We start from the raw sequence: 21,714 nt of genomic DNA on the forward strand, positions 1-21,714 counted from the left end.
GTAGTAACAGTCTGTAAAATACCCACTGCTGGGCTCAGGCCTCCTCACATATGAAGGCGAATGTTAGTGGTCTTATTTCACCACAAAATTCCGATGTGGGTTATGTATCATCTTTACTAATAATTATATATGCGAAAGCAACTCTGTTACTTCTTCACGCTACAGCCGCTGAACCGATTTAGATAAAACTTGGTATGAAGATAGTTTGAACCCCGACGACATAGTTACTTTTTTAAATTCACGTCTCGAGCGGACAAAATTGGGGGTGGCAGTAAAGCCGTAGGTTCAGCTAGTATCATATATATCAATTCCGGATATTGAATTGTAAATTTTAATCAATCCGTCACATCAAATATTACAAAGAAAATAAAAGCCTAATTCCTTTCGGTCTGATTATCATGCGTACTTCCTTTGTTAAACACCGACTGATCCAATTTTGAAGAACTGCAAATATATAACTTTGACCCTGAATGTAATGTGGCAAAGCAATAAAATCAAGTATCACACTCTCTTTTGTGAATTGGAGTGTAATGCCGAGTTGAGTAATTAGTTTGCTGGTAAACACCAACAACGTCAAATAATTTATTTATTTAGTTAAAGTTTAAAAACTTTCAGAGAATACGTCCTTTCCTCGAGTCTTAAACCATGTAAAACTTTATATAGAGTCCTCAATTTTCGAAATTATGTTTGCGTTTTAGATAATTACTTTATTCATTTTGCCCGAGGCTTCCACGGGCGAAAATTATATATGAAATGAATATATAGTGAAATTTTAAAATAATCTTCAATTAAATTAGACTTAAAAACGTATACTTACCGCGCACGACAGTAATTCTTTTTCGAGTAGTTATGATCGAAAATAAATATAAATATAAGTGAAAAATAAATCAGACTTATTATATGTAATATTCCAGATTGGTTATCTTATGACAGATGCGAAGATCTAAAGTCAGTAATCACTAAAAAAAAACTAGTGAATTCTTTAAACTAGAACTTTGTATTATTGGTTTGAAGAGGGGTACCGGAGAAAGTTCCGCATGTAAAACAATGCAAACGGAATATATTAACATATTTTTATCGCAGATTGCGTATATTTGCATCTTTTGCTTAGTTACCGATTGCTTTATCTTTCTTATTACTAAAATTTATATTTATACTGTTAATATCAGACAAAACACAACTCAGATCACTCTGATTGTAAATATTTGAATGTATCGACATTTTCATTCAATTTTAAATTATTAATACACAACAGCGTTAGGCTGAGACAATGGTCCGATTCTGCGATTAATACTAAAAATTATATTAATAAAACAACGTTTCTTCTATGATTTTTTTAAATATTTATTTAAATAAGTAAAAAGTAATAAACATTTGGTATCATAGCATTCTTAAAAGATTCAAGAAAAAGTATATATATCGTATAAAATGTTTATACAAAAACAAGATCAATATTGACATAGTGTTCAAGCTTCTTATTTAAAGTATTGTAAAATAATAATACACTTTTTTAACGTATACAACCCTATGATTAAAAAAACACATTTTGGACCCTAACATTTAACTAACAACGGTTAGCTTATAATAAAATATTTTTTAACTATAAATTTAAATATAACTTCATCTAGTTTTTGCGTCTCGGCTCAAAAGACCCAATAACTAGAACTTACACAGAGTATGTACATACATAAGAAATTATATAACACACTTTACAAAATTTACAAGTAATAAATATAATTATTGATAATTATATAATCTTAATGTACTGGTAAAAATGGTAAGATTAAAATTGTAATAGTAATAATATTATTTTACAAAGATTACACCTATTCCATCGATCTTACTCTATAGTATTAGAGGGCGGGATAAACCTGAAAATAAAAATTAAATTAAATCAATAGTATAAAAAAAGGTTCATCAATTTAATTGGTTGTTTGATAATGTTCGTAAATTTATAAATCATTTTATAAAGCAGACTGTTATTGAAATCCTTTGAATGTTGTTAACCATTTAAAAGCGTCCGTACAAAAAGGTTTTACCGGCGAATAGTCCTGAAAAACACGAGTCAGCCACTTTTACGAACTAAAAATAATAACATTCGTTGCCCAGTCGACCTTGATATAATATGAAAAACATATTTATTTCATTGGGGCAGTTGGATCCACTAGTCTTTAACTAATTATAAGCAGCAAGTACCAGGTACATTTTATTATAAATATCATTAGCATCGGTTGAGCGCATATTATATTTTTATTTGTAAATGGTACAAAACATATTTTAGAATATATTATTTTATAACAAACGTCTTTATTTAAATATCGACGCATAAAAATGTTTTTTTTTTCAATAACAAAATGGCTTACTTTAGAGTATAAAAAGCGTAGTGTTTATTGAATTTTATGCGGGATTAGGTTGATAATAAGTTCATAAATTTAATATTATTTGATTGTCGGAACTTTGTAATCGAATTTTCGTGCCGGTTCTTCTCGAATGAATCTACATTCCGAACCAGTGGTAAATTTAATATAATCGCATAAAATAACCATTCAAAAGTGCTTGACTGAAGTAAATTTTGATTTTAAATTTTAAGAATGTCCGTGTATCATTGAATCTGTCATTGCAGTAGTATAAACTACACTTTTCGTACATTTAAATCAATGTGCTAACCATGAGACATAAGATACTGTATCCCTCGTGACCATAACTATTCTTGCTCATGTGCTATTGTAACCAGAACACAATACTGAGTAGTATTAATGTGTTCATCGTGCCCACCCTGACGACCTTGCTAAAATCCTTACTACTGGGAGTATTATATCTTACAGGGAGTATTCTTTACTTACGAAAGTGCTGTTAATAAAATAATGCTATTGATGATATTCTAGTTTTAAATTATGTAAACTCTTAAAATTATGTAAAGTATTACGGGTTATAATATCACAAAATAATTAAATAAATAAATATATATAAAAATTGGACAACATCACACACATTACTCTGATTCCAATGTAAGTAACTAAAGCACTTGTGTTATGGAAAATCAGACGTAACGACGGTACCACAAACACCCAGACCCGAATCGAACCCAGGACCTCGGAGTGGCGTACCCATGAAAACCGGTGTACACATTACTCGACCACGGAGGTCGTCGTTTAACATTTAATTAACTTAAAAAAAATACAAATGAACAAAATATTAAAAAGTACAAATATTGAAATTAATAAAAATGTATGCAGTGGCGCGTGCTGACCGTAAAAATGGTGGAAATTAAAAGCAAAACTAGCATTTCTGTTCATATCATAATGGTAATGTAATAATATATTTTCTGAAGATAGAATTATCTACAGAATACGTGGCGTATATATAATATATTATAATATTTGCTGAGTGACCATATTATTGTTCCAGCATAACACTAAACCATCTGATCCGACGTTGTTAGCTGATGATTGATTCCCGATTGAGTAATTTGTATTATCATTATTAGTTTAATCAACGTTAATTAATTATATCGTCTTAATATTGTAAATTAATTAATAATGTTAGGTTTGTTGTAAGAACCTTTCTGTTACACAGTGTATGCCCTCGAGATAATTATTAATGAACTCACTGGATATACTTAACTTTTAAAACAAAATATCAATTACCTTTAGCCTATACCTTTTATAATAAATTAAAAAAAAAACTGATCATACACTACGTACACGTGATTTAATTGTAGAATAAATTAAAATGAAAGTCAAAATGCTTTTGAGATGTTAAGAAATAGTTAGTTAATAACTTCTTCAATTACCTATACTGATTAATTAGGTATAAACAAGGAATCCATACAATTTTATCGAAAATTCTAGGAGTCGATTTACTTAAATCTAAAGACGAATCTAATTGTTGTTTACCTGTTAAATCTATATAATACTCTCCACCACCCTGGTGAGGGCGGGGATCGGTCGCTATAGCGGACCGGTGACCTGGAACAAAGCCATTTTATTCAAAACATATTTATAAAAATACTTTTATATACGAAATTATTTGACGTTTATGTAATAAAACAAACAGCTTCGTTAATATTAAATATTGAAAAAAAAATGAAACATTGCAAAACGCTTTGAAATGTATGAATATAGGTATGAACAAAATTATTGAATATTTTACATAAAAAAACACGGGTCTTGTGCAAAATGTAAGCATGATATATTTGCAATAATATTCACATTCCTGGTACATTTTTCACCCATATATGATTTAATTGCTTAAAAATAACTAGTACAGTAAAAAAATAACTCGTATTTGAATATTTGTTACCTAAAATTATATACGCAGTAAGACATTTTATTCCCCAAAAATGTATACCCACAATTTGTCTCTTTCAAAATTCGTATGGTAAGTGAAAATATATAATAAAATTGATTTGAGCTCAGTATAGATCATTGAATATATAAAAACTTTATACAATCATTGACTACACGTATTATAATGTATTTATTTACTTACTATATATGTATTTATTTAATATAAATTATCCAATAATTAATTTGTCGACTCCGATCAGATATGGATTTGATGTATATTTTTTACTTTAATAATACGTGTTTAATAGTTATCGGACAATCGGGCTACCTTATGGAAAGCGATCACCATCGCCCCATAGACATTGGTGTTGAAAAAATATTAATCATCCTTACATCGCCATTGCGCCACCAACCTTGGGCACTAAGATGTCATGTCCCTTGTGCCTGTAGTTACACTGGTTTCACACTTGGCCTGTGGACACTCACCCTTCAAACTGGAACAAAACAATCGAAAATATTGCTTTTTGATGATTTAATTGATCTACAAATGTCTAAGTTAATATTTTATAGAGAGCAAATGAAATCTGAAAGGACAAGATATCAATAGCCTCACGATTCAATGTTAATATTTTGTATACATTTCTAATGGAATTACTTACAAATTTAATGACGTCCGGATTATATTCTCTAGACGAGCAAAATAATTTGTTTATATTGTTTTCTTAGGAAGTGACAGGTACTCCATCATTCAACTTTATTTATTCAAAACGTCGCAACTTGAGTTCACGCTTTAACTTGCTAACGCAATTACATCTACGAAGTGTATGAGGAGAAGATTCACCCAAAATTTATTATTGCAATATAACTCGAAATTATTAGTTACTTTGTTAATTAATTTACTAAGCAAGAGACGTTAACATAATCATTCTACTTTTACTCCGTTATTATTGATGGATATATATATTTCAAGAAAAGCTCATTAAATAACAAATTGAGACAAGGATTATTTTGTCATTTTAATAGATCAGGTTGCGTCGAAAGTCATAAATAAAATAGCTACCCCTTGCAAGCTGAGTAATGACCAATTTATGTAAACGAAAAAGGAAAAGGGACGTAGACTTTAATTTAAAATAAATATACAGGCTTTATTCACAGCTAAATCTTTTTTTTGTTTTATTTCAAACTAGCTACAAGTTCCAGCTGCGCAAGGGTAGAATACGAATCTACATAAAACATTCATATTGAAGAACAGACATACAGATGTTTTTTTTTGTTTTTTTTTGACCAAGGACCTTCTTAGGCGAACGCAAAATAAACCAACATTATTTATTACAATTTAATGAATGGTTTAAAAACGCAAAACAAACATATATTTTTTTAATTCAATAGATATAGATAGTCAAAGGCAATACACAAATAAATTAAGCGAATTGTTATTTTTCTCTTATTGATTCGTTTAAACAATTCTAACTTTTTTTACCGGGGTAAATAAGTGAATCAAGTTAGAAACATGCAGCCAGTTACATGTAATATTATGTTTATGAAATCAAAAATACCTTCATAAAGATAAACCTTTGTCAGTTGAAACGTTCAAAGTAGAAATACTGATATGGGTAGCAATGTTATTTTAAAGTATACCCTTGAACCACCGCTACGTGGAAAATATAATCGTATATAATGACTTTATCTCGGACCACCACTTTATTAAAGTGGGCATAACGAACAATAAGTAATTTGTAAACGTATTTACTTTAATGTTAACAGCACATTTCGAAACAAATGTTAATCAAAACAAGAACGTACCTATATACGTTATTTCTGAAATTAAACGAGACTTTATTCGTGTGTACTTTATCTACTGTTAACATCGTAATTTGCAATATTTAACACGTAAAACACATTATTACCTACTGTTCTTAAACGAGATTTTGTTCGCTTGGAATTTGTATATATATTTATAACAATAGCAATGTCCCGAGTGTCTGACTATTTAAATACCAATTCTAAACTAAAAAAAAAAACATTACCTTAGTTTCGTAATGTACAGGTCTATTGAGGTATGATTTTGCTAAAGTTTGATTTTGAGACAAAGGTTTCAGCGAAAATACCAGGTCAAAAAAATTGTTTTTCGTTAAAATCACACTTGAATTTTCCACGAACGAAGTGGCGACAGGAGTGTTGTTATTTCTAATTTACTTCCTTAAGGGTTGATTTAAAAAGTCATTGTCGTTTCCTGACGTTATTCTATCTTATGGCGATAATTACCAAATAAAAAAATAGTTAAAGTTATTCCTAAAAATGAAAAAGACTGACCAATATACTTTTGAATTTATAATCTATATATTCATATAAAAGGTTCAATTGAAAGGTACAACTGTTCTATATCAAGCCAGCTCGTAAAGGTTGCTTTGATGTAGAAACGATAACAGTGAAAAAATATTAAGGACACCATTTTTAAAAGTTATTTGATAAACTATAATATATGTTAATAACCGTTTGTATTTATTCTTTTGAAATAATTTGCAATCATAATTATTTTCGTACAATATTTACGTTGATATTTTGTTTAAGTAATTTACTTGGTCGCAATCATAAGCAAGGTCGCCTGGGTAGGTACCACCCACTCATCGTACTTTCTGCCACCAAGCAATATTGAGTATTATTGTGTTTCGTATTTCGTTTGAAGGGCGAGTAAGCCAGTGTAGCTACAGAACATAACATCTCAGTTCCCAAGGTTGAAGGCCATAGTGATGCGAGAAATGATTTAAAATTTCTTACGGTGCCAATGATAAACTGGTTACTTACCATCATGTGGCCCATTAGCCGGCCAGCCTACATAAAATAAATATATGTTTCCGTTTATTATGCGTACCTGCGTTGTGGGTTCCAGCTTAGTACCGAATTTGGCCGGTTCTTCAGCTGCGTACAGCATCCGTCGAGCTAGTCGAGCGAAGGTACACCTGAATTGCCTACTCATACTACAGTACAGCACGAAGTTCACTGAAGACGTGAATAGTGCCAACACATCCATTAGGTCACCTGAGAACATAATATATTTATTGTAATATTAAACGAAGATATAACTGGAATAGATGACATAGACAAAACCTATTTTATTAAGCCAGACCTTGAGACTGATTCTTGAGTTTAAAAATATTATAGATATAAATTATAAAATTAAAATAAATATGTCGGGAACATTCAGAAATAGCATTTATTTCAGTTCCTTTTTATAACATTACCACTTGATGTGACAACTTACCATCAAGTGGCCACACTTGATGGTAAGTTGTCACCACTGCATATATATATTACATACTAGCGTCGCATTGGCTTAAGACGTAAAAAGTCGCTGGTTTGATCTTGATCCCTTGGAGCATTGTCGTCCCCAATCTTAACACAAGCTTTAAGCTTAATTGGAGATGTAAATAGAAATATTAGTAATAACTTAATTCAATTGGGGCATTAGTATGTAAAAAAAATTACATTGATAGTTGATATACATTATTTTTTTTACATAATGTTTTTATTTGTATTTTTCTTTTATATTCAACAAAATATTTAAATTATTGATAACGATTTTACTACCAATCCTTCATTTAATTATTTCCAAATGTTATTAATTATCTGTATACAATTATATATGTCAAATATAACTTGATTCCAACAGAACAAATTCAAAAATCATAGTCGTAGCAAATACGCCGTGTAATGGTCAGTATTTACCTTAACAAGTTAACTTTATTCTTAAATCGTCATTTAAGATGCTCTCTTATTGGAATGTGCCAGTATTTACTCTGAATCAATATTCAAACTGATACCAAAACAATACAAATTATAGGAGATTAGCAGCAGAATAACTGTTGAGTGTTACGCACCTACATAGGCCTCTTCAGGTACCACGTGTTCTAGCCGCGGTTCGATCTCGGCATATTAATTGTTATGTTGTGACTATGTTTCCGAGGGTATCGTTTAATATTTCACGTGGGTGTGTTTGTTAATGTAAAAACAAAACCTAGTTTTTCCCACATTTGTTTAGCATATATAAATATTTATAATCGTGCGAACTTATAACAAAGAGCTTCCAGTCCAGGAACGATAATCGTCTTAATATTACGATCAAGTTGTATTCAACCGAGATAACACGTGTTGAATGTTCAGTAGGCGTGGGTGTTGTATGTACATAATTGTTTTTATCTCATCGGCAGCTTAATATATTAGACAATTGTTTATTAATAGAATAGTAAATAGAAGCATAATTCTGAGACATAGACATTGATAACATAACACACGCACATAATAGACTAAGATGTTTACGCCCGCATAGGATACATAAAAAATAATTAGTATTTTTGTCAATAAATAGTTATGTAGTAATATGGCGAAGTTAGTTAAGGTTAAATTGACATTAATGTATCTCTTTCAGTCTCTGACAGCACCTCTGGCACTGGCCTGGTCTAACATCTCTTCAGTCTTTTGTTAGTGTGTATACGAGTGAAAGGGATAGAGAATGCACCTGTGTTTATGTACTTTGGCCTGCTTTTTAATGCATGTGTAGTTGTAGTTGGCCAGTCCTTCGGGGCAACGTGGCTTGGTTCATTGAACGCCAAAATACAATTAACTTATTTTCAAATTGTTAAATACTTATTAAGCGATTTTAAATATATATTTCTTTGTTTTAGACTAACATATAATTACAGTTTTTTTTTTAAATTGTATTGCATTTTATCTATTTTTATTAATTTATAAACTTCTCAGTTGGAACTATGTTGGAATGTATTAAAAGGTTTCCATATATTTTTAATGTTATTAATATACGGTAGAAAATTAAATGCAGTACAATATTTTTATGCTTTTTTATCATCATAATACTTTTTTTTTAGTAAAAGGTGTTGTTCAATGGAAATAAATCCACAACTTATACCCCGATTATGTGAAGATTGCAATGAACATCTACAAACACTTAGATACTGAGATTCTGCTATCAGTACACATTTAAAGTTTTCTGCTAACATTTAATTAGAACACGCTTTTAAACTAAAACAACAAGTCTTGTTAAAACCAACTTGAAAACCTCATCTTGAAAATTTTATTACAATTTAATAATAATTTTATATTTATATACGTAATGATAATGTATATTCAAACTTTTCATATATATTTAAATCAGCTAATACGAAATGTAAAGAATAAAAGAAAGATTAAAAGTTTAATTCTCGCGATAAAAGTACTAAAGATTTTTTGTTTTTCTTTTAAACGGAAACTCTTTGAGTGCTCTTAAAAATTATAAAATTATTAAGTGTTCAAGTTATTCACAGCTCACAAAGTATTTGTATTGTCTTAAATTTTTAATCTTTGCTAAGTTTAATATTTTAAAATTTCAACGTATATTTCCCTAAGTCCTTAATAAAATTTCTTGCTATATAATTTAATAATGAATCGAGCAGACGGTCTAAAATCTCAGAATGGAGACACTGAGAGCCAAACGAATATTTAAATTGGCTATTCAATACAGCAAATTTATGATAATTGAAACGTCGAGAATCAACATTTCCCAAGTATATTTGAAAAATTTGGCTTTATGATTTCTACCTTGTATGGCGTCATATGTTTTCATAGATAATATATGATTTTATAACGAAATTATATTTAATATAGTCAAACATATTCTGATACTACAATATATACATCGTGATGCATTTTAAACTCCTTTATTATTCATGTCTACATAATATAAACGCTTTATATTTGTATTAACTCCCAACTTCGTAGCATGACATGAGTCTCAGAGTTTGAATTTACTGTAGAAGTCGATAATTTTAATTAAGGTAACCCTTGAATGTCATTAAAAACGTTTCAATGTAGTTGAAATATAATTTTCATGAAATACGAATAATAACTTTCTTCTTTCTATCAGGCTTAGGAACCGATCTCAACTTCCGAACTAAGTAATTTTGTTTGTTCACCGTTTACTTATAAGTTATTTTTACATCTCCGGTTAGAAGTTACAAGCTAGACATGAACTTGTTGCTGTTTGGTTGCCATTCGCGTTGTTTTGTTGTTATATGACACTCTTTTTAAGATACCTGAGATCCAGATTTATTAAGGATCGAGTGATCGGTGTGCTCTTCTTGGTGATCTGATCAAATATTCCAGTCCACCGCTAACTTGATCCGATGAGTGGAGGTGACAAATTAGGACCTTTTGATAGACGCCTTCTATCTATCGTCCGTTACTTGAAAGGGCTTTGTGCATGCTCGTCTGTAGGTAGGTTAGTACCCACTCATCAGATATTCTACCCCCAAACAGCAGTACTTAGTATTATTGTGAAGAGTGAGTGAGCCAGTGTAACTTCATGCAGGGACATAACATCTTAGTTCCTAAGGTTAGTGGCGCATTGGTGATATAAGGAATGGTTAAATATTTCTTACAGCGCCATTGTCTATGGGCGGTGGTGACCACTCAAACTGGTGGCCCATATGTTAGTCCGCCTACCGATATCACAACAAAAATTGACCTTTATTCCAGGTACACGATAATGGCAAGATTTGAGTAGATTATCGTTACTATAGGATTATGTATCGGTCTCGACATGGCCGAGAGCCAGTTCAGCTTACGACACGCCTGTTCGGCCAGGCGGTTCAGGATAGCGTGTCATAAACGAAAACTCGATATCGTTAAGACGTCTCATAAAAATGTGTTCGAAAAATTATAGGTCTAATATAATCCTAAGATTTTCTTCTAACATTAATTTGTTCTCTCCGAGGACTAGAAGTTTTAAATGAACATCCCTTAATCAATTATGCTAATATCCATTCTGTACTTTTTGATAATTCAAGAAAGCTTCTGGGTTTTACGGTTTACTAAGCTATCTTTATAGAGACAGTCTAAGATAAAGTAATAAATTTTTAATTTTCGGTAGAAAATTAAAGAATATAGATAATATAATATATATAATAATTCCTATACTATAATTCTTATACTAATAAATAGATTGAATAACGCGATCTCATTAAAAAATACAAAAACTATAATCTTATAGACTATATAACTACGTCTATAAGATTCATCATATTATATTATTTTTCATAATATTATACATAGTCTATGAGATAACTCTAATAATATAACGACATCACGTTTGCCAAAATCCATATAGATCTATTCAATTACGAAAGCGTGCTCTTCACAGGAATTTAACTATTTTTTAATAAAATAAACCTAACATATGTACATAATCTATTTTGTATTTTTTTGCTGTCTTTTAGGCACGAGCGATACTCATTCAGCTTAATGCACGCCAATGGAAATAATATAATTATTATTAAATTTGAATAAACTTTAGAAATAAAAATGAAAGGTGCCGTGAGACTCGATTGGAATAAGTTATTTTCGTTATGTATTATGAATTTAATAAGATGCTCAGTGACATAAATGTACAACGGTTGACGATAATTTTTATTTGATTTTTTTATATATATATATCAGCTCATTATGTAATCATCATATAACAACTACATAGTTTGTAAACAGACATGCAAGGGTGTCGTGAAGATAAACATCTTATACTTATTTCCGCCTAGGTGTCATTATTCAAGAGTAACAAATAACAAGGAACTTCGTCGAATAAAAATGATGTAGATAACTATGACGTAATAAGAGTTTCGTTCGACGCTGCTTAATCGAACGCATAGCCTAATTAGTACAGCTCATTGGTCACGGTACCTAGTGGATGAAAATTTAATTAGCTGTTACGAATATTTCAATTAATTTTAAATTTTAAGCACTGAATATTTACCACTTAAGTAGTATGGGATTACTTATATGCATTTATTCGCACCTAACTTATCTCTAAGCTGAAACTAGGAGTTGGTAAATATCGTAAATAGTTCATAAGATCAGAATATCCTCAGATGAGAAGAATTATTATTTGAATAGTAAATACATACTACTATTAAAAATGCCAAAGTAACAGAGTCTGTAACTTTTTCACACTTAAACCGCTGAACCGATTTTAATGAAATTTTGTATGCAGATAGTTTGAGTTCCTGCGAAGGACATAAGGACGTAAACGGTAAAGTTTTATAAATTTCGCAGGGGAAAGCCGCGGGTTTAGCTGGTATTAAATACATTATAATGTATTCTTATTTCATTTAAAAATAAATGGTATCAATATTGGAATAAAAAAAAAGTGTTCTGGCCATTATTACATCATATACTTTAGGATTTAATTAGGTAATTTTCTTTTTTAATATATGAATTTACGACGCTGACTTAACATTAACATTTTATTGACGTCGTAAGAATTTGGCAACTGGTGTAGTAAGATAAGGTTTCTACCAAATGTGCCTTTTTTCTTGTAAATATATTCGTACAGGTCGTAAACCAAGGATACAAGTAATATTCTTGTGACCAATGTAATAGATTTCTACTAAATCGAATGATTTTTATACTTATTTTATAGTATAAACATCATATTAATATTACATACACTATATTAAAAGTATTTTTTATGATTTTATATTAAAGCTACATACATATGTGTATAAAAATATACTAATATTATTTTGTGTTATTTAAAAACTATTCATATCATCTTGTATCAGAAATGAAAATTATTATAACACTAAATTGACGATAATAATTTCACAATGATCAATGTATAAATAACTTACCGAACATACTGTAGCAGCTTTTAAAAAAGTCCGGTGCTAATGCGCTTGCAAGGCCTAAGAGACCTTGAGGTACTTCGGTTGATAGAAAAAGTCCAAGGACCGCTAGCAACATCCTCGTTGTTCGATCAGTCCGGCTCGACCTTCGCGCTGATGACTCGTCAGCCAACGATTGTTTCTCAGCCTTAACATATAGAATCTTCATTAATAATATTCATAATTAACTTCAATGGAATGTTGAATAATCATTTCTTACATAAACTTTATACGAACGTAATAAGTAAGTGATGTCAACCTAGTTTTGCAGACTAGCGTCAAATAAAACACTTATTTAAATTTGTAATATAATAGACTTCTGATCACATAAGCGAAAATGATCTTTTCCAATATCTATTACATGCAGACATAGCAAGTCCCGAAATCATTTCTTTGATCTTAAAGTGTTCCTAAGCGCTCTCCCCGGTGTTCTTCTCAAAGTGAAACTTTTAAGAACGTAAGCGTCTTTGAAGCTCTTAGACGTTGAAGCATTATTTTAACGTGTTGTTCGATTAGAAAAAAAGTACACATTACATTTTTTATATTAATAAATAGCATAAAATATATTTCGGAGAGTGAAGCCCGAATTCTTTGCCGATTACAACAATTTAACTCTAAAATATAATAATGTACATATGACATATTTTGCTACATAAAAAACCGGGTATGGAAATCGAGATATATTTTCAAATAAAAAATCTTGTTCAGTCTCTTGCGGCTCAGAGGTCCAGAGGGCCAATTCTAATTTATGTCAGTTATGATACGGTTCCTATTATATTCCGATCCAATTTCGACCGAACCGCAACTGGATCGTTGTATCACTAGAACAAGAAAACGGCTGAACGGTGTTGATTACGTTTCGATTCTATCGCGATAAAGAGACAATGTGTCATTAGAATTGGAACAAAGCTATTTTAAGTAAAAATCATAGCAGATATGTATGTTGTCCTATAGTATCTCGTGTGATGGAAATTCGCATATTTCGTAACGAATTCAACCAATATTGTACTTACACTATATTTTGAATGACATAAATTTATATTTCTTTCCTTTTATACTTTAATAAAAAATGTCAAAATTATTAAAAGAGACAAATTAAATTATGATATTCCTATGTATACAGATAGCTACTAAATAAAGACATACTTAGATTACTTTTACAGAATCTTAATTCTAGTTTAGGGTTAAGTAATTTTGTCGTAAATAATCGTACCCAGACACTTATTTCACAATGTCATAATAGGTTTTAAGTGTTTTAATAAATACTTCTTAAGAGAAAGAGTCGAACAAATTTTAGCAATATTTTATGGGTCATGTACTTTAGGTGGTGGGTTTAATGATGGGCTGAAAGTTGAAAGTGAATCTTCACGCTATAGACATTTAGTTTACACAAGTCTTCACGCTGTAGACTTTGTAGTTTTTGCATGCATATGACTTAGCATTTAAATAAGAAAAAATCCAGCACAGGTTGCACAAGCAAGCTAGCTTTAATGAACTAAGGGCTGACGCAACGCTAGGTAGATACGAGGTTCAATGTACCGCGATCACCAATGCAGTACACCTAGAAAGGGTACCAAGGGACAGGCAGCTAGCACCGCAATCTGGTAATGTACGAGGATCGAGGTGACCCATTTATTGTACTGGATATTTTAGAAATCTCTACATCACAGCCGTTTAGATTCGCTAACAACTACCCAATGAGAGAGGTATTAATGTGCACAGTCGCAACAAGTCGCAGTAAAAATCATGTTTGGTCAAGACTCCATACCGGTGAGATCGAATGAATTAATTGTATGTTAATTAGATAGCTACGAAGTAACAAATAAACTGTGTATACTTCTACAAAGAGAGTATCCTACCCTCTAAACAAAGAATTTGATAATAGACTAGCAAGATATAATAAAATAACTTTAAAAGGCAGCACCGTTACAAGCTGATAATATATAATTTATTCAAAGCTCATCGTTAAGGTCTTTTCTTAATATGTAACTAATGACGCCAAAAAAACAAAATTAGAATTAAATGGGTTTTTAATTCTCGTATATATTTAGTCACTGAAGAAGTTTCGTTACAATATATTGTATTAACTACAAACATCGTTAGATATAGAGATGGAACTAACTTGCATTAAAAAAAACTACCTTCTATCATGGTTTGAATTCACGATTCATATTAACGATGTTAAAGTTTTACTTTAATATTGTAGCACGTCTGCTTTTAAGGAAACCATGTCTAGAAGCAACAGAAAGACGTGTGGTTTTCACGTCAGACAAAATGAAGATGAGATGAAAATGAAACAAGAAATGTACTCTGTAATTAAAATGTTCTTAAATGTATCTCTAATATATTAGACATACGCTTTTATTTAAATTATACGAATTGTATTAACTTAACATTTTATTGTACAATATAGCAGTAGGTAATATTTTGTACATGTAAGTTTATAAATTCGTATGGCTTAATTCCTCGTTTTACAGTAGGATGACAAAATAAATACCTTATTTCCAATATATTATAATCAAATTTAACCGTAGCAATTTATACAGAATATTTAAAATCATTGCTACCTTCGCTACGTGCCTACATTATATTTTGTAGTTAAAACATAATAATATGTGCCCGAATGTAAGTTTGTATCAAAGATCATATGATGGTTTTGAATATAGAATACTACGATTCATGTGATTCTTCGCTTTCCTACAAATATAAACAAAGCAAAAAATATCTATTTTTTTTCTATTTTACGTTTATTTAATTATTAGGTATTTTACTTGAAGTCTGGAACATATTTTTACAACAATTTGAAACTAATAGATTATGTGTATAAAGCTTAATTTAAAAATTTTCACAATTTTCATTCAACAAAAATTCACTTCCGTAAAAAAATATATTGAATAAAATTGTCTATATCAGAAAACGCTAAGCTATTAAAGTGTAGTAAAACTAATTTATTGTGCCTAATTATACTTGCCTCATTGGATCCGATCGTCGATCTCTTCAGCAACTTTTGCCTTCTTCTTTCTGTTGACGTCAACTTCGATATCAAACAAGTACTCAGTACAGACAAGGCGATACTAGGAACGAGTTTCAAAATAACACTGTATATCCACATGATTGCAGTCACTAATTCTTTGTTTTTAGACATTTCTAACACATACACCGTCCGGTTTTGTGGTAAAGATAAGTCTTCGGCGAATTCTGAATTATTGTGCGGTGTCACTTCACTCGGCACTATATTCATCGCAAAGTATATCGGAAGACATAGGAACGGACAAATTATGTAAGCGCTTACTATCGCTAGAGTCGTGTTTTTTTTACTACACCAGGTTCTGTTCCTTTGCGGGTAAGCGATAGCAACAAACCGCCAGACTGCTAAAGTTACTGCTAGCCAGATTGATATCGTATGAAACGTTTGACTAAAAATTGAATGAAAATATACAAAAACTGCCCAAGTATATGTGTTTTTATTAACTTGTGGTCCTATTTTGATGTTCATGTGCAAAGCATAGGGAATATATTCCAGCATCACGAGGAGATCTGCAACAGCGAGGCCAGTGAGAATAGAATTTGTTGAACTGATCATTTCCCGGCGGCTGAGTACTGCTATGTTAATAGAATTAGTCGCAGATCCAATAATACATATAACTATGGCGATGTAGCCATGTAGTCTACTGTACGCTTTGTTAAAATTTGTGGCACCGGGCACACAATAAGCGTCCGTCGCCGTTGCGTTCGCCATCCTCGCAATTCATCCACAACGTTGCACGCAATCATCAGGTTTGTGACCTTTTCCCTTTTTCATTTCTGTTCAAAACTTCGACGCTCTCCTTTATGATCTGTAAAAAGAAAATAAAAATTATAAATCTCAGAAGATAGTTTCAAAGAAAACATCTTGAAGGTCTTGTAATGTATGAGATTGATTATTTTTAGTCCATCCATTTGTTGTCAAAGTGGGCGCGCTGTGATATTAAATTATCTTATAATAGAATCAAGGTCTTTGTATCTTGGACTCGATAGCATATTCTATTGTATCCATAACAAATGTATCTAATCTATATACGAGTATTCTAATAGTGCTATGTTGACAAACTCATATTATACGGAATGAGTGAATTCATTTCTGAAATGTTGAAAACAAGGTGGTTTTCTGTTGCTGTTATCATTATAGTATGTAGAAACTGTCCGTTAAAATTACAAATGCCAGGAATCCATAACGGTAGGTAACGATGAAACGCGACGAAATTACTCGAACACAGTCTTATTACGTTGACGAATTCAATGAGAAACTGACTGGACAAAAGAGGCACCGCGTAATCCTTCTCTTCTCCGCGGCTGTCCAAGCGGAATACCGAAAATGGCCGTTTGAAAATTTTATGTTCTTTAGTTTTTTTTTTTAAACGAAGATTAAATTTATTATAAAAAACATAGCGGTGAAATTTTTAGAATTATACACTGTAAAGAATTTTGATGTTTTCAATTTAGAATATTTTCAGATTTCACGCGCGCTTCCTTTACACACCCTCTCAAATTTTATATATATATATGTTGAAGTAAAATGAAAGTTGAAAATGAAATGAAAAAAATAATTTAATAACATTTAAGTAATCATGAAAATATAATTTTTTTGCTTTTGTATGAAAAAATGACGAAAAGCGCAGCGTCGTTCTCAGCTTAGTGCTGTTTTATTAAAATCACTAAACATCATTAACATTTTAATATAGCATCGTTAAAAATGGTGTAAAAGCAACAGAGTTGAACATAAATATGCTAACAACACGAATATATATGTCATAAAGGCATTAAATAGTGCTAACAATAATATTCAATTAATTCAATTTCTACCGTAGTTATACTACAAAAAAATATAATTGTAATACTCATAAAATTTGGAGCAATTCATTAAATTTCAATCAAACATTTATTACTTTTGCAAAAGTATGTAGGACTGTAATCCAATGTAGTTCGCTTTATTGTAATGTGAAAGCTAATTTCCCTTATAAAAATGTGATTATTTTTTTTATGCAGTAAATACTTACTTATTTTTAAATATCAACTTTCGGTCTTATGTAAGCCTGGGTTTGTATTACAAGGCAACCTTTTTCGTTCAATTAATCTTTTAGCGGTTTTTTTCTAAAAGATTTTGAGCTAATGATGAAACTTTTTTAATAAAAAATCTTTAAGAATAAACCTACGAGAATAATGTACACAGTACATCCATATAACGTGTAGTTCGGGTAAACCCTGTGGCTTCATCACGGTTATTAAATTTTAGTTGACATGATCGAGAATAGCTTTCAATGTTGAGTGCTATTGAGAGGTAAAATGTTAAATCCCATGATAAAATAAAAGTTAATTGAGTCGTGATGAACGATATCTACACATACCTTTATGTTACCGACGTGCATATCAGATTTTTCTACAGAGAACCGACATAATCCCTCATTAATCGGTGACTGGATCGATAATTTGGTAATATTTGGTTATAGTGCTTACGTAAGCACCAGCAAGACAGGATTATAAGAAAATTAACTTCCAAGAAGTTGAAAAGTGTCGGTTAGAGAGTTAGCGATTTAAACTTTCTTTAGAATTATAACAACTACAAACTTAAAATTCAATATGGAAATTCCTTACAAGTTCAGACAGAATCTTCTTATAAGAATATTTGTTTATAGATGATAATTATATAAAAATAAACACAACATAGAATATGAATAAGATTCGGGTACTAAAAGGCAAGTTACTCGTCACGGCTTCGCACGGGTGCTATTTTTTAACAAAGAAAATGAGAAGGGTGCTTACCCAGAACATATGAAAGTGGTATAGTTATTTTATAACGTTTATTTATTGATTGGTTTATATAAGTGAAAACTATAAATAATATTTTTTTTAATTTAAAATGACGCCAAGGATTACTCTATCACCCGTTTCACAGCGACATTATATTGTATATCGTTGAATATATTTTGAAAATAGAACGCAAAAGTCAATCCTAATCTACATTAAATGCACGAGATATGAAATAGATCGCGGTGTGTTTTAATGACTTCCGATAAAATTCAATATAATGAAAATTTTAAGTCATTACCAATTAAGATAACTTAATAAAATAGATGATACAATTTTTATTATTTATAAAAATTGTATCATCTACTGAACACGAGAAGCTCGTTAAATTAATATAATATTAATTTTGACTTTTATCAAAATTCCATAATTATATTTTAACTCAGTTTTTTTTTTTTACAAATTTATGTCGCCAAGTACGTTAAGTAAGAATTTACGCAATGATTTTGGAATAGTTAACGTTTCTAATAATTTTGAAAAATCTCCGGAATTGGCCAAGATGACGGAGAGTGCTACATCATTACTGATCAAATGCTGACACGTTAATCTCCAATTCTGTCAGGAAATGGTTTTGAAGGCAAACGTATGAAATTTTATACAGTGCAAATATTTGTCAGTTATTCCAAAGTATACATGTATTTGTACTATTTATAGTTTTAAAACACTTTGAGTAATAGTGATAAAAGTGTAAAAGATTTATTGTCTCATCCATCGTATTTTCTCCAGCGCCGACAATAGGGCCGGTTCATTTTTCACTCACAGAATCACAATTGCGGTGCATCGGAAAAATGGCGTAGCATTCGCTCTACCATTCAACGCGGTCACGATAAACTTGTACAGTAATTGCTATTTTTAATTAGGACCTATTTAATTTAATTTAATTGATAATATATTTAAATTCATTTTAAACAAAAAATGTATCGATTGTGACATTTTAAACTGATAGAACCAAGATTTAAAAAAACGCATTTGACAAAGAACATCTCATATCTTATCTAAATAAAATGTTTAATAATAATGTTTCATATCAATGAATAATGATCTTCCGACATCAGATTGGTATTTTATTGCATTTTGATCATTTAATGACGGTTTCCTCTTGATACAGTGCTCAGCGGAGAATAGATTCTTCCCGATGGGAAATAACTGTTCGGTTTGTATTAGTGTTTTATTTTATATATGTGATTCGTACTGACCGATTTCGCCCATGTCAGTCAATCTTAAGGGAGACTAATCAACTACGCAGGACATATTACAGTGCAGTAATTGCGCAAACAGCATGTGTTTGCACACTCTCTATTTCCTTACTCTCACATTGGATGTTAAATCTGATACGACCGGCAAGAGTTCAAAGAGCGCAGAACCAACAGCTGTACTTGCTAGACCCTATAATTTTGTATCAGCCCGACCTGTGAATTGAACCTACTACCACGGCATCTGCGGCCATATATCAAGACCAACAAGTCAGGTAGGCTTAGTTTATATATGTACACGAAGATAAAATTATAAACATACGTTTTTTTTATTCTAGCATTTAAATAAGTTTCCTTTTATGAAATTATCTCCCTCACTATTAAATAGCGCCGCGTAAAGTATTGACATAGCTACCAACGCATATAGCAGGTAAATAAGAAAGATAAACTAAATAACGTTGATTCCTAGAAATTCGTCATGTGGTATATAATTAATAAATGTATGTTAACAATACACAGCACCAAGGGTCGTATCGGCGCTCGTAAAATATGTATTAATATGATTTCACCGTAACACATTGTACTGATGCCAATAATATTATAATATATTATATTTGTCTTGTTGTATATTGAAAATATGTAATGTCAAGTTAATCGATTGGATGTAATGCAAGATTGTGATAGATGCAAGAGTGGTGTACTGCGCCCTACTTAATCTAATATTCACAAATGTATTTTTAGTGCGTCTCTGCATTGTAGCGACAAAGGTCTCCTTAAAGTTCGAGGTCTCTCTGCCTAATTTAATCTGTACTATCACTACATATAATGTTGATTATCAATACCTACGTAGTTTTATCTGAATTGTGTTTTGTTTTTCTTTCACTTAATTCAAAAATTTCCGTACACAATTCCTTACCGTACAATGTCTATTGTATACAATGATTTATCTATCTACCTTAATGAACTGAATAGATTGATTGAATGTAGATTTTAATTTACACTGGAAATCTTCAAAATAGATGCGTAATCAATATTTAAGTAATGGTAAATATAAGAATGTTTTTCATTTAAATATTGTTTTTTTTGTTTCCAGCATATAATATTAATAGCCTGTAAATTTCCCTCTGCTGGGCTAAGACCTCCTCTCCCTTTGAGGAGAAGGCTTGGAGCATATTCCACCACGCTGCTTCAATACCGGTTGGTAGATGTGGCAAAATTTCTTTGTAATTAAACACATGCAGACTTAGAATTAGAATTATAAACCCAAATTAAGCACATGAAAATTCAGTGTTGCTTGCCTGGGTTTGAGCCCGCAATCATCGGTTAAGATGCACACGTTCTAATCACTGGGCCATCTCGGCTTAGTAGCATTTATTTTTCAGCTATATTAATTATAAATTTGCTTAAAAATTGCCTAGGATAAGGTTAATATTATTCCAAGAATGAGTAAATATTAAACGTCCTATTCTGTGCAAGTGTTACCCTTATAACCTTACTTTATGCGTTGAAATTTCTATTAATTTTACTAGAGCACAACTAAATTTTCATCTATTAATATTGTATCCATAATGGAAAGTACTAATTGAACAAAAACAAGTACTACATTTATATCTACAATAAACTGTAATAACAATATTGAGTTTGTTTATATAAACTACGGGATGTCCGTTTTATACATAC

General features: G+C 30.8%; 1 protein-coding gene across 1 annotated transcript in view; it reads right to left on the reverse strand.

Moving 5' to 3' along the window:
* Positions 1-1,480: 1,480 nt before the first annotated feature.
* The window catches only part of LOC125064677 (G-protein coupled receptor dmsr-1-like), a 29,669-nt gene continuing 9,435 nt past the window's right edge, over positions 1,481-21,714 (reverse strand). Inside the window, exons 2-6 of the mRNA XM_047671844.1 lie at positions 15,969-16,833; positions 12,965-13,145; positions 7,162-7,328; positions 3,897-3,968; positions 1,481-1,871 (exon numbers count right to left, since the gene is read on the reverse strand). Coding sequence (XP_047527800.1) covers positions 3,951-3,968; positions 7,162-7,328; positions 12,965-13,145; positions 15,969-16,736 — 1,134 coding nt within the window. The 5' untranslated portion in view covers positions 16,737-16,833 and the 3' untranslated portion in view covers positions 1,481-1,871; positions 3,897-3,950. The remainder of the gene's footprint in view (positions 1,872-3,896; positions 3,969-7,161; positions 7,329-12,964; positions 13,146-15,968; positions 16,834-21,714) is intronic.

Source organism: Vanessa atalanta, chromosome 6, assembly GCF_905147765.1.
Source record: "Vanessa atalanta chromosome 6, ilVanAtal1.2, whole genome shotgun sequence".
Taxonomy (NCBI): domain Eukaryota; kingdom Metazoa; phylum Arthropoda; class Insecta; order Lepidoptera; family Nymphalidae; genus Vanessa; species Vanessa atalanta.